This window comes from Sparus aurata, chromosome 8, assembly GCF_900880675.1.
Source record: "Sparus aurata chromosome 8, fSpaAur1.1, whole genome shotgun sequence".
Classification (NCBI taxonomy): domain Eukaryota; kingdom Metazoa; phylum Chordata; class Actinopteri; order Spariformes; family Sparidae; genus Sparus; species Sparus aurata.
The window spans coordinates 4433723-4446891 of record NC_044194.1 but is presented as its reverse complement, the minus strand read 5'-3'; the positions used below and the strand labels follow the sequence as shown (position 1 = coordinate 4446891).

Below are 13169 nucleotides of genomic sequence, written 5' to 3'. Positions count from 1 at the left end.
CCAGTGAAAGTTTCATACAGTGCTGGTTTTTTTTTTATAACTATGAATGATTTGTAGTTGACTTCACGTTGAAACTACTGAAGCCGTAATGAATGAAAGAACAATTAAAAAAAAAGGATGAGAGACACAAAAAAGTTGTTTGTCAAGTGAAAACACTCTGTGTATTGTCCTACAGTCTTAGTACAAAGTCCTCCAGCAGAGGTGTGGTCTGTAGTGGTGGAGTCATTATCACATCCAGCAGCAGTTATCCTCAGAAGAATATTACAAAATACATTGATAAGCAGCCGCCATTTAAAACCTGTGTGACTGATACTATCATAGCTGTATAAATAAAAGTCAAAACATATACAAAATGTACATCCACACACACACACACAATGCAACATGTTTAGTTTCCCCCTAAAACAAACCCTTGTAACCCCCCCCCCTCCCTCCCCCCGACTCACTTTGAGGCTGCTACCACCATTTTCCAAACAAAACTTCACCAACACGTCCGTACCTCCGTCTGCTCAGCACCCACACTTCTTATCAGAGGACGCATTTCCAAAGACCGGATGAGAGCTGTTATTCAGCATGAACTGAGGCGAGTCTTGCGAGGCCTCGTCTGTGATGGTCATGCCGTTGCGTGCCAGCAGCTCCCGGGCCATGAGGCTGAAGGCGGCGTCCACGTTCTGGGCCTCCTTGGCTGATGTTTCCAGAGCAGCCAGCACACCGTTGTTTTCTGCCAGAGTGCACGCGTCCTCGAACAACACCTGCCTCTGAGCGTGGAGGTCCGACTTGTTACCTGCAGCGACGAGCAGGACAGGAAGTGTTTACAACAGGAGTGGAGAAGATGTCTGTGTAGCTGTGACGTCTATAAAATATTAGAAAAATTGTGAATAATGCCACAAATTCACAATAAAACTATATTTAATATTTAGTGCTTTCATGTATGAAAATCACTCAACCCTCACATCTGACAAGCTGAAGTAAGATAATGTTCAGAAGCGACACAATTAATTGATTATCATAACATTCCTATAATTGTTCAGTTTAAAATGATATAACACAGAAAAGCAGCAGATGTTCACCCTAGAAAAGATGCAACCAGAAAAGTAATTTGACTTATTTGGACTGTCTACATGTATTCACGTAAAGATACTATATTGGTGTGAGGCTGATCCTCAGTAAATTTACTGTTACAATTACCAATAAACTAACAGCTATGACAGGCTGACTGTTGTGATATCTGAACACCATCTGCTGAGACTAAAAACGGTAAAAACACGTAACGAGCGAGCAGAAAAGTTAAAATTGTTAAAAGTTAAAGTCCAGCTTCTGTCTCCCCAATGAGCATAAGAGACCCACCCAAAATATACTCTATTACATTTCAAACCATCTAATTTTCTTCATTCTGCTTACCAATGAGGATCAATACCACGCTGGCAGCTCCAAACTGCTCCACCTCCCTGATCCAGTGGGAAACAGATTCGAATGTGGCCCGGCGTGTGATGTCATAGGCCACCACGGCCCCGTGGGCACTGCGGTAGTAGCTCTGAGTTATGGTGCGGAAGCGCTCCTGTCCTGCCGTGTCCCACACCTGCATCTGCAACAACAAAACAACACAAATCCTCCTGTTGTGACTTAAACACAGTGTGTAATGTCTCTTAATTAACACAAAACAAAAGATTGGGATCATGGGAGTTGCTGTCTTAACATTTAAACAACAAATGAAACCCACAATTGTTTTGAATTAAATTACAGATTCCTTTGAAGATAATGCAAGTATACAACTCAACAGTATACAATTTAAGGTCTAGTCTTTTTTAGACCTTTTAATGCAGAGTTGTTACATATTATGTCTTTAAATTCTTACAAAATGTGAGTCAGATATCTCTAATCTGAATCAGTCTGTTGAAGCTAGTCACACATGCTGTGAAGTCTGAAGGTGATCAGTCATTTTGGAGCAACGCCTGTGTGTAGACATCCATAGAGTTCACAAATTAACACACCCAGAAAGCTAACACACACACACAGGCGATATCATTTGCCACTCCTCCTTTTCTTAAAACAAAAAAAAAAGATTAACTGAAGCAAGCAAAGGATTGTTTACTTTAAGACAAGAGTAAGAACGCAGGCAGATCCCACTGATCCATGTTTCTGTTCATATATAAAATACACCCATGATAAAAATTGATTGTGCATTATACGTGTGATAAAACCTGAAGTGAGTCACCGACCTTCACCTTCTTGCCGTCGATGTCCAGGGTACGAACAGTAAAGTCCACCCCGATGGTGTTCTGCTGCTTCTCAATGAAAATGCCAGACTTGAACCTCTGGACCAGGCAGGTCTTCCCCACATCCGAGTCCCCGACCAGGATGATTTTAAAAAGAAAGTCGAAGGAGTCCTCGATCTCGGGTCCTGCAGACTGCATGGTGACGGGAGGAATATATACACAAAAACAAACACGCCGAGGCTGAGCACCTGATCCAAGACCTCTGAGCCTCTATGTAACAGAACTGGTTTCTTCCAAGTTGTGTCAATAATAACTGAGTGTATTTACAAGAAACATCAGTCACATCCTCGTCAGAAAAAAAAGGTCAAATCAGGTTTACACCCGCTGGAGTGTAACAGTCCACATGTGAGCCGGAGGAGGACAGAATTTCACTTTTAAATCCAGTTTCTTCTGTCATGTTAACCTCATGCACAGACTCTACTCAGAAACAACGCCCAAATCAACTTAATTATCCCATTGCAGACGATTAACATTCCTTATTTCCCTAGACAAGTAGAATCAGCATCCAGAAGTCTTGTTTCTTCATAGACCACATTCTTGAAAACACAAGTGTAGTCTGTAACTGCCCTTTGGACTGTCGCTCTCTCTGCCCTGTAGATCTCTCTCTCCTTTTCTCTCTCTCTGTCTCTCTCCCCCCTCACTTTCATTCTGAGATATTACAGACACGCCTCTTACCTGTCTTGGTAGGTGTGTTTTCCAACCGCCTGCCCACCTGCACCACTGCATCTTGGGATATGGATTTTCTGTTCAGGCTCTGATAACAGGACACAATACCTAGAGGAAACAAATAAAACTCAATGAAGCATCTTGGATGTGACAGGGGTGATCAGTTTACACATAATGAGCTATCGTCGGTTTATTTGGTTGAGACTCACCATTTCACCAAGTAGTAGGTACACAGAGAGGCAAAGTGCTGGAGGCTGACTTTGAACACAAACCTTTTTTGCTAACAGGGCTCAGTGTGTAAATACCCCGAAGCAAACAGCTTAAACATCTCCTGCAATTAAACCCACAGAATGTAAACACTTGTCTCTGTCTTAACAGCTGTCCTTTGGACCCCATAATGTTTTTTGTTTTTTTGTCGAATTTAAAAAATGCCCTACATTATCAGCCCCCTCACTGACTCCTGTCAAGTAACACATTCCTCAGCAGACAACCACAGAAAGAGGTCGAGCGCAGAACAAGCAAGAAGAAAACACAACAGAGAAATCCAAAGGAGGGAGTCAAAGCCGGGTTAATCGAACATAAAAAAGTGAAATCATTTTACCTCAGGCAGCATACATTGGTTTCACAGTGAGATGTTACAACAGAATGAACATACTGCTCTGAATCTGAATCAGCTCCTCTCTCTCTCTCCCTCTCTCTCTCTCTCTCTCCACCCCCTCACTCGTTTCTGTCGTCATCTCAGCCCACAGAAGAACAAGGCACAGCTGGACACGGAACAATGTGTGAGTGTGAGGGGCACTTGACCGGGCCGGGTCTATCTTTGGCTCTGACCACCAACCAGCTTCTTTCTGTGTTGTGGTTGATGCCTCGTTAAGTACAATGCAATATGGTTTTGTTGACCAGTTAGTGGTGGCACAAATAATAAAAGCACGAGAGAGGAAAAATGACTTTGATTAAGCCTCTTTTATCCAAATAGCAAAGAGTTTAAACTTACAGGATGACACAAAATAGACTTCAGCCTTTTAAATGTCAGCCAACATGTATGCTCAGTGATTCATACGTATCTCAGTAGATACGTATGAATCAGTACAAATTCTACACATCTTTGAAAAATCATATAAATGATCTGAATCCCAAACTAATTTCAGCTGGTGCATCATTACAGAATCCCTCTAGTGTACAACTAAATATAACAATCCAAAATATGGATCTTAATTACAACATTCATATACAACAGAACAGAAATACTTCTGTGATTCAGCAGAGTCTCAGTTCAGGAGCTGCGGTTGTGTGGATGAGTCGTGGTGAAATCATAGTTGAGCCGTAGCTAAGCTATCGTATCACAGCCACAGGTGTCAGTCTGCTGTGTCATCTCCTCTGCAGCGACGGTCCTGCACTCTGAGAGTTTCTCAGTCTAGAAGCAGTGCCGAGGCGTTGTTGGCATTTTCCTTGTCTCTGAGGTTTCTTGCCAGACGTCTTATTCAAGGATGGTTCTGGAGGAGGGACGTGAATCGGTTTCCATGGGATCGGATTGTAGAAGCTGGGTGATGGGTAGGATTTGTCATAGGGGCCTGGAAGATGTCGAACAATACAATATTAATACATCACAAAATGAAAACAGCATGAAAACAGTTATATTGCTAGAGTTCCTAGATGACAGCTGCAGGAAAAAACATGAATAAATCTTATTAATTATATGGTTTCAGATAATCCAGGGGCAATAAAGTCAGTTAGTCCTTTATTAACCAATCTGCAACATTGTAGCACCAAAGGGGAAAGCACAAAAATAAGAAATAATAGTTTACAAAAGTAATAAAATAAATCAAATGGAATAAATAAATGAGTGAAAACAGACAATGATTGAATTTGTGTTATTGCACGAGTGAACTGTCAATTTGAAAAATAGTTGATAATTTCCAGATGACTGAAATGACCTTACCTTTTTGGTAACAAGGTGATTTGGGACTGGATTTGCTTTTCTCGTTGGCTTTTGACAGCCATTCCTTAAATTTCTCCTGTGCCCTCCTGCGGCGCTCTTTCTCCTGCTCCTCTTTCAGGGCAGCTTCCTCCTGTCAAGAATAGAAAAAAGACCTTATAGTTAACCAACAGTTTATTTTAAATATTTTAATTTAAAAGAGAATAAAATCAAAAGATCCACATTACTTTCTCCCTCTTTTCAGCGTCTATTTTTTCTTGGTTCTTCTTCTGCAACCAGTTTTTGTACTTTTCCTGAGCTTTCTGTTCAGTCTCCCTCTGTTTTTCCTGCTGCCGCTGTAGCTCCTCTTCCTCTTTGCTCTGTTTTACAAGTTGCTCGTACTTCTCCTGGGATTGCAAGAAGAAAACAAATAGTAGACATGTCAGCGTTGGGTTAGTGTGATATTACTGTGTAATTAAATTAAATTCTGACAATAAAGTCAATTGACTATGGTGCTTTCTGTGATTTTGCTAAGTTTTAAGTAGCAGTTCACCAACCTGTTCTCTTTTCATATTTAGCCACACTTGGATCTTCTCTTCCATGACCACTTTTTTCTCTTCCCGCAGCCTTTCTTCTCGTTCTTTTTTTTCCCTCAGTAGCCGCTCCTAATTCAAAGAAAAGAAAATGTTCTCTTGAGAGATTCAGACAGGATGTAATAAGAAAGCATGTTTGGGAGTAAATATAATGAGCCTTACATAAAAAGCAAAGAAAAACAAGAGTGACTGTGTTTAGCCTGACATTTATCAGCTGATTTTGGACAAAAGGGTTAATAGTTAAACTCTAAAAATGTTCTGTCATCATGTGTTCGACAGCCACATATATAAGTATCAATATGAATTTTGACCAATATGTGTATATCAGATGTTTGCACTCCGTCGAGGCATCAGCCCTAAAATTTCAGTATCGGTCCGGCAGCAACATCAGCGAAGTGAGATGTCTGCACAGAGCCCACAGGATACTAAATCACAACAGTAGTTATATAGTGAAATAAACATTAATTATCTTGCCTCCTCTGCTCTCTTTTCCAACCTGCGCCGGTCTTCTTTGGCTTTGTTCACCAGCCACACTTCCCATGCAGACAGAGTAGGTGAGCCTGCAGCCTCCACAGCTGCATTCAACATCTGCGATGAAGGTGTTCTTGGTAGCTCACATCTAAAACAAAAACAGATCTGTAAGTATACATGTTTGACCCTTTACTTACATTATGTCTGTCTGAATCATGCACTCCATGGTCTCTGCCTCGGTTCAGAAAGGATCTTCAGCAGTACCTGACTGGTGAATCGCTGAGTCTGGAGTTGTCGCTGTGCCTGGGGGAAGCCTGCTGAGCTGGACTGAGGTCCAGGTCGTCATCGCTGTCAAAGCTGTCATGATATATGGGAGAAAGCAGAGAAAAGGTGTCTTCGTCATCCGATAGGACGCCGTCGTCCGAGCCCTTGGCTGTGCGGAAGTCCTGCCGCTGGCTTGTTTTAACGGGAGTCGAGCTGAAGTCTTTGGACGCAGACGCGGGACAGTTGGGCAGCCTCCGTCCAGACATGACCAGCCGATGTCTGCTTCAACAAACACAACGTCGACACATGAGAATGTTTTGTCTGTTTACTATCGTCACGTCAACTTCCCAGCGAGGCACAATACACAACCAGCTGATGTTTAAATGCTCCTGCAAACAGCTCGTTTACACGGTTAGCAAAGTGGCGCTAACGTTAGCACACAATGGTACCTAACAGCTAGCCGTAGTTAGCTAACTTTTCTAATCGGCAACGGAGGTTTAAAGTTAAATATGAGCTAACTCTACATGTGTGCAAGTGTTTCTAGCTAACTCTGGAGGAACTGTGAACATTTATTTTCTTACCTTCGGGCGTTTATTTGACGAAAAGTCTCGCTGTGGTGCTCGTCTTTCTTTCTAACGCTGCAACCGAGCGTTGACTTTGTTTTCCCATGATGCAACACGCCCCACGCCCAACTGGACGCTGTAACTATGGTGACGCGTGACGCTTTGACGTTCGTCTCTTTAACTGAACCTGAGTCAGTTTTTATCCCACGTTTCCACATCTCATTATTTAACTAACATACTGAGAGCAGTATATATATATATATTTTTTTTTTTTTAAATCATGTGTAAAGTTTTTTCTTTATATTATATATGTTGCTACTTGGTACTTTAGAGGCAAACACAATGTTGTTGTTAAAGAAAATTAGAATTAAACCATCTTGATTGAAATTGTACCTCCAATAAGAAATATTTTCAATAACTTTAAACCCAAATATCCACAATTTAAACATCTGAGAAGCAGGACCACAGCCGGATAGCAATTCACATAAAATCACAAAACTCACAATAACACACAAAATAAAAACAGAGACTCAAACGTTAAGAAAAAAAAAAAGAATTGGCACAATATTTACAATATATACATACATACACCTACCATACTGTAAGATTTAAAAAGGACAGATAGAAGAAATAGAATACAATTGGAATATTAATCTAAAATGTGCAAAATACTCAGGTGGGTAACGCCTTATAATAACCATCAGTAATAAATGGTAAATTGATAAAGTGTTACCAATAACATGACTAGACGGTAGACAAAATAAAACTTCATTATGTTTAACGTAACGTGAGACAAGTTTTCTAGACAAATATAATTATTCTTCACTTAAGATATTTTAATCATAAGAGTTTTTGCAAATATATTTTTTAAGGAAACACAGAAAACGATGTTCAACCTTCCCATTGGAAGACCATAAACCGTCACTCTTGTTTCTACACAAAAGAAAGAGTTAAAAAAGTAATTAAGGATGAACCAGCTACTTATCTGGGGTTACATGTGTTGCGATACCTACGTAGGTTTAACATTATTCTTATTTTGGTGGAAGGACCAAACCCAGACCTTCCTGACAGAACCGGACTGGCCTTTTTTCAGTTCTTGCCCGGCCTGTTGTCAGTCCAGCTCTGACCCAGCTGGATTTAACCTGCCAACACACTCCACCTCACTCCCAGTTAACGTTATCAGTCTAATTACACTGAAGAGCTGCTCTCACAGAGACATGTGACATTTTGTGAGTGATTGTTATCACATGCGGCTCTTATTACTTTTTGTCTTGTTTCATGTCTTTTAATGCTGAATCCTGTTGCTGAGTCAACATTGTGTGTTCTTGATCTGTTGATTAACGTTTAACTTTATGAGTCCGTCTACTGCAAACAACTGAGTTTCACATCAACAGGATTTCTTTAAATTAAAGTTCACAATCAAGTGTCAAGAGTGCAGAACTACATCACTGTACAGCTGTATCAGTGATAGAAGAAGTACTCATATCTCTGAAGTAAAAGTTGTACTACCACAGTGTACAAATACTCAGTAACAAGTAGAAGTAGGCATTGAACATTTTTGTAAAGTAAAGTGAATGCGTTTTAGCATCAAATACATTTAAAGTGTCAAAACTAATGAATAATTATTATTCTTATTTCAGATAAGTACATTATATGTTAATATTATAATTAATTATCAATTAATGTGTAGGCACCATTTTAATGATGCAGCTGAAAAACGTGGGGTTGATTGAAATGCTTTTAAATGATACATCATCATTTATTTGTTTTTATTTAAATGATAATCAGTGTGGATCTACAAAGTACTTAGTAATTTAAGCTGTCAAATAGCCTAAATGTAGCAGAGTAAAAAGTTAAATATTTGCCTAAAAAAGTAGCACAAAATGGAAATACTAAAGTCAATACAAAATAATTACAGTACAGTACTTGAGTAAATGTACTCGGTTACTTCCCACCTCTGCTCTGTGTTTGTCATTTATGAAACAAACAACGACCACACGTCTGTATCTTGTCTGTAATTAGAAATATTTCTGGGCTGCTCTCTACATCGCTCCCATCCGTCACTCCTGCTGCATTCATGGGTCACCATGTGTCAGATCGCTGTGAGGCGGCCACAGTTCTGAGTAACATCATGACACATGAGGATAATCAGCCAGCAGCACGTGCAGAATGCAGGGTAGGTGTGTCTGATCCTACGTGTCTCCAGTCCAGCACCACGGTCACACCAAAGTGAGGGATTCCAGCTCTGGTCCTATACTCAAAGGGCATTCAGCGCTCCATGTGGTCCAGGTCAGACTGCATCCAGCCAGACAACCAACCAAGCAGCCAGCTCGCTGGCCAAGTGGGATGGTGACAGGGGACCCTCAGAGACTGCCGCAGGGCAGAAGCGGTGCTCGTCGACTCTCCCGGACCCCTCGTCCTGAGCAGGGACCACAGAAGAAGTCGCGCAAGAAGCTCCAGGTTATCATCTGTGTGCTGCTCGTTGAGCTGTTTGAAAGATTCACTTTCTTTGGGATTGTATGCAACATGATTCTCTTCTGCACGATGAAGCTGGGCTATGATAACTACCTGGCTGCGACAGTCAACCTGTGCTTTGTGGGGGCCAGCACCCTGACCCCTGTTCTGGTTGGCTGGTTTGCAGAAACCTGCCTGGGGAGGACCAAGGTGCTCTACCTGTGTGCTTTCCTTCATTTCTTTGGTAAGAAACAAACATGTTCTCTGATGTCTGGGAATTTGAAACTCTTTGAATTGAAGCTACTTTTAAGTTGGGAAAATAAATATCTCACTTTGGATGTTTCTTCTCACTTTTCCTTGATTAACCTAATTTTTGCTTCTCGAAAAACTATTTCCAGTTGTTGTAATTGTACTTAAAAACAAGACATTTATCTGGTTTGTGTGAAATATACAAGGTACAACCATCCCACATATTCTGAATCTTTACCTTGAGTGTGAGCTCATTTCAGCAGTATAAATCTGTCTAAGTGCTGAGTCACAGCTCTGCTTCCCTGAAGTCACACTCTTGTTTGAAATCTAGCTGCTACCCCTGTGCCATGACTTTCTCCTGTCGTCACACTTCTGTAGGCACCGCCATGCTGCCCGTGGTGGCGTTCACGTTCGAAGATTTCTACATCGACAATCATCAGATGATGCACCAGCTGGAACCTCGGGAGCAGCAGATCTTGTTCTTCATCGGCCTCCTGGCGGCTGTTCTGGGCATCGGCGGTATCCGGGCCATCCTGTGCCCCATGGGAGCCTACAGCCTGCAGAGCTACAACCAGCACCAGCTGCTGTCCTTCTTCAACTGGTTAGACAATAATCAGACTCCAAACAGTCCAAAGTTAGAGTTATATGATCAGAGGCATCCTGTGAATGTCTGTAAAACATGTCATGACGATTCATTCAATAGTTGTTGAGATATTCTTTCTTCATGTTCAGGTTCTACTGGCTGGTCAACTTGAACTCCACTGTGGTGTTTCTGGGTATCGCTTACATCCAGCAGTCTGTGGGCAAAAACCTGGGCTTCCTGATCCCCTTCACCTCTGTGCTGCTGGCCCTGATAGCCATACACATGATGCGGAACAAACTCACCTATAAACCCAAGAAAGGTAATACATTAAAAAGAAGGACTTGTAAATAAAACTCGTAAAGAATGCCACCAAATAAAGACTTCTTGTTTTCTGTCACAGGTGGGTCATTACTGACCACACTGGGAGTTTTCCTGAACTCTCTCAGGATGTGCTGCCTCCACTACCGGCACCTGAGTGGAGATGTGGCCTCTTGGCTTGACCGGGCGAAAGAGCACAACGGTGGTCGTTACAGTGAAACACACGTGGAGAACGTGAAAGTCCTGGCGAAGCTCTTCCCTCTGTACGGGCTTCAGCTTCTGTACCGAGCCTGCATCACACAGGCAGGTCACTGGGGATATAATGAGTGTTTATCATAAAGCATGAAAAAGGATCCTCCCCGTGTTAAGAACCTGTTTCCTACAGATTCCCTCAGGTTACTACATACAGACGATGAACTCGAACCTCCACCTGAGCAACCTCCTGTTGCCCATCGGCACCATGAATGTGATCAGCATCCTGCCTCTGCTGCTCTTGGCCCCGGTGATCGAGTGTGTGACGACCTGCTACCTCTCCATGGAGAAAACTCCTCTGGCACCTGCGAAAGTCATCAGTGAGTATTTTTCTATGTGCACACGGACAAAGCAGACGTCATGTTCTCGTCTTCACCTAAACATCCCTGTGTCTCTCTCCACTCTTCTGCCTCTTTTCCTGCTGTGATTGTTCTGCAGCCCCCTCTCTCATCACCCCTCCCTGTACATCCTCCCCTTACAGCTCTGGGCCACGCCTGTGCCACTCTGTCGGTGCTGGTGGCGGGTTTGTCCGAGCTGCAGAGGAAGACTTACCCTCTGGTGGAGCAGACTCTGTCTGGACAGGTTCTGCAGGTGTCGTCCATGCCGTGTTTCCATCTGGCTCCTCAGTACATCCTGCTCGGTCTGGCAGAGGCTCTCGTCACCCCGGCATGTGAGTGACAGACTTAAAGGAACAGTTCGCCCCAAGTTAAAAAATATATCTGTTTCCTTTTACCTGCAGTGCTGTTTATCCTTCCAGATTGTTTTGGTGTAAGTCCCTGAGTTTAAGAGATAATTATTCTAATATGTCTGCTCTCTGCCCTAAAGCAACAGCAATTACTTTTTAATCCAGAATACTCAAGTTAATCACAGTTGATAACAGACCTTGTGAGCAGTTTCATGGAGGCGCTATTTAATTTCCGTATCACTGTGCAGAGGGAAGCGTACATCTACTCAGGGATGAGAGGCTAGCTAACCCAGCTAACATTCGCTCAGCCGAGGAGGACACCATTAATGTTTGCATCCCGTGCTGCTGCAAGCACGAGGATGTCGACCATGCTTCCCTCTGGGCGGTGGTGCGGTGTAGTTCGGTGGAGAGAAAATAGTTCCTGAATGAAACTCCTCACTAGGTCTGTGAATGAAGTGACTGAATCATTTCTGGATAAAGAAATGGATGGAAATAGCACCACAGGTACAAATTATGTATATTTTTAATGACACATAACAGGTGTCAAACTTGGTATTTGTTGTCATTCACTCTGTCTCAGGTGCTGCCATGTATTTACCAAATAATCAGCAGAGAAGACAATTAAACATTTCTGCTGCCACTTCCTCTCCGGCAGGTTCCCTCATATCCTTCCAGCTGACCCCGAGCCACATCAGGGGGATCTCCCTGCACTTCCTCACTCTGTCCTACGGAGGGGGCTGCTTCCTGGGAGCCTTCATCATTCAGCTGGTTTACTTCCTCTCTGGAGGTGAAATACGTTCAGACACAGGATTGCATGTTTTCCTCTAAAGACAAATGACACTGGCAGCGTGATTGTAAACACAACAATATTTGGTCGAAGCTCTCTGATTTGATCACAGTGATATTTCATCACAGGTAACTTCTACCCAAACACACTGCATGATGGGAATCTGGAGAGGTTCTTCTTCCTCCTGGCCACACTGATGGCTGTAAATACCCTCGTGTGTTGGAGAGTATCTTACAGGTAAAGTATTATCTCTAACTAATACGACTATAAGGACAATTTCATTAAAATTAGATAATTAATTATGCATAATAAACACTATCATGGATTGATTGCAACACAGGACCAGTTACAGTCCATCACAGGTGCTTTTCTGCACCTGGTGAAGACATTTTGACGAAAAGCACATCCGATTTAAACAAGTCATGTGTCCAACCCACAGCTGGATTTAAGAAACTCTGTTTTTATGTACAGCCGCACTAATTTGTGACATATGTATCCTCTCTGTTTCGTTACGAACATCATGACTTGATTTCTTGTGATGCTGATGTTGTCCAGGTACATCGACCTGAGTGTTCAGGGGAAAGGACTGACCATCAGCCCTCTGACTGAGAAGCTGCTGCACTACAAGGCCTGTCTGCGCTTCTACGACACCGTGGATCGCTCCTACACAAACGCCTCCATCGAATCTATTTTATGACCGTCTTCATGATCATGTTCTGTCAGTGGCGCTGGCGCTGCATGTTTCTGTGTCAAACAATCTTAGCTGGGCTGAACTGTATAAATGAAATACTGTAGATGGAATGTACATAATGTTCAATATGTCAGCAAAAATATAGACTGTTATTTTACTTTCGTGAGCACAATTTATTAAATTTTCCAATCTGTAGGTAAGATAATTATTGAGTCACATTCCCAACTCGTCATGTACCGACACTCTGGGGATTGAAGGTCTGGTCGGCCATATTGTTGCACCTTTAAATTTGAAATCAAATCTGCAAAAGACAAATGTAAATAATAGCACTGTAATCAAATTAAAAACAAATATATCATCAGTAAAGCATGGTCCTTTATTTGACTGTACTCAGTGGAGGCA

The 13169-nt window shown here is 42.2% G+C and overlaps 3 protein-coding genes across 4 annotated transcripts; 1 reads left to right on the top strand and 2 right to left on the bottom strand.

The window, feature by feature from the left end:
* Positions 1-135: 135 nt before the first annotated feature.
* rab19 (RAB19, member RAS oncogene family) lies at positions 136-3746 on the bottom strand. 2 transcript variants are annotated; one of them, XM_030425994.1, is made up of 5 exons: positions 3544-3746; positions 2952-3050; positions 2220-2408; positions 1402-1585; positions 136-784 (listed from the first exon to the last, which is right to left on the bottom strand). In XM_030425994.1, the coding sequence occupies exons 2-5, from the start codon at positions 3000-3002 to the stop codon at positions 510-512; spliced, it is 699 nt and encodes a 232-aa protein (XP_030281854.1). In that variant the 5' UTR covers positions 3003-3050; positions 3544-3746; the 3' UTR covers positions 136-509. The 2 variants fall into 2 exon arrangements, with proteins under 2 accessions (XP_030281854.1, XP_030281855.1); XM_030425995.1 differs by lacking the exon at positions 3544-3746 and adding an exon at positions 3152-3521.
* A 142-nt stretch (positions 3747-3888) lies between these two features.
* ccdc34 (coiled-coil domain containing 34) lies at positions 3889-6882 on the bottom strand. The gene is made up of 7 exons (XM_030425993.1): positions 6767-6882; positions 6186-6464; positions 5925-6069; positions 5415-5522; positions 5106-5264; positions 4882-5011; positions 3889-4513 (listed from the first exon to the last, which is right to left on the bottom strand). Exons 2-7 carry the CDS (start codon positions 6449-6451, stop codon positions 4311-4313), a joined length of 1011 nt encoding a protein of 336 aa, XP_030281853.1. The 5' UTR covers positions 6452-6464; positions 6767-6882; the 3' UTR covers positions 3889-4310.
* A 1943-nt stretch (positions 6883-8825) lies between these two features.
* Positions 8826-13133, top strand: slc15a5 (solute carrier family 15 member 5). Its single transcript, XM_030425705.1, has 10 exons — positions 8826-8871; positions 8955-9446; positions 9830-10052; positions 10184-10353; positions 10435-10655; positions 10738-10924; positions 11086-11274; positions 11945-12076; positions 12205-12313; positions 12632-13133. Exons 1-10 carry the CDS (start codon positions 8826-8828, stop codon positions 12771-12773), a joined length of 1911 nt encoding a protein of 636 aa, XP_030281565.1. The 3' UTR covers positions 12774-13133.
* The last annotated feature ends 36 nt before the right edge of the window (positions 13134-13169 follow it).

Excerpts from the sequence above, each read along its gene's own strand:
- ccdc34 (XM_030425993.1), bottom strand. The coding sequence starts at position 6,451 with ATGTCTGGACGGAGGCTGCCCAACTGTCCCGCGTCTGCGTCCAAAGAC. Across the intron at positions 5,265-5,414 it reads TAAATATGAAAAGAGAACAG|GAGAAGTACGAGCAACTTGT; the intron begins GTTGGTGAACTG and ends TTGCAATCCCAG. Across the intron at positions 4,514-4,881 it reads ATCACCTTGTTACCAAAAAG|GCCCCTATGACAAATCCTAC; the intron begins GTAAGGTCATTT and ends GACATCTTCCAG.
- slc15a5 (XM_030425705.1), top strand. The coding sequence starts at position 8,826 with ATGGGTCACCATGTGTCAGATCGCTGTGAGGCGGCCACAGTTCTGA. Across the intron at positions 8,872-8,954 it reads TGAGGCGGCCACAGTTCTGA|TCCAGCACCACGGTCACACC; the intron begins GTAACATCATGA and ends ACGTGTCTCCAG. Across the intron at positions 10,354-10,434 it reads CACCTATAAACCCAAGAAAG|GTGGGTCATTACTGACCACA; the intron begins GTAATACATTAA and ends TTTCTGTCACAG.
- rab19 (XM_030425994.1), bottom strand. The coding sequence starts at position 3,002 with ATGCAGTGGTGCAGGTGGGCAGGCGGTTGGAAAACACACCTACCAAGA. Across the intron at positions 2,409-2,951 it reads AAACACACCTACCAAGACAG|TCTGCAGGACCCGAGATCGA; the intron begins GTAAGAGGCGTG and ends GTCACCATGCAG. Across the intron at positions 1,586-2,219 it reads TCGACGGCAAGAAGGTGAAG|ATGCAGGTGTGGGACACGGC; the intron begins GTCGGTGACTCA and ends TTGTTGTTGCAG.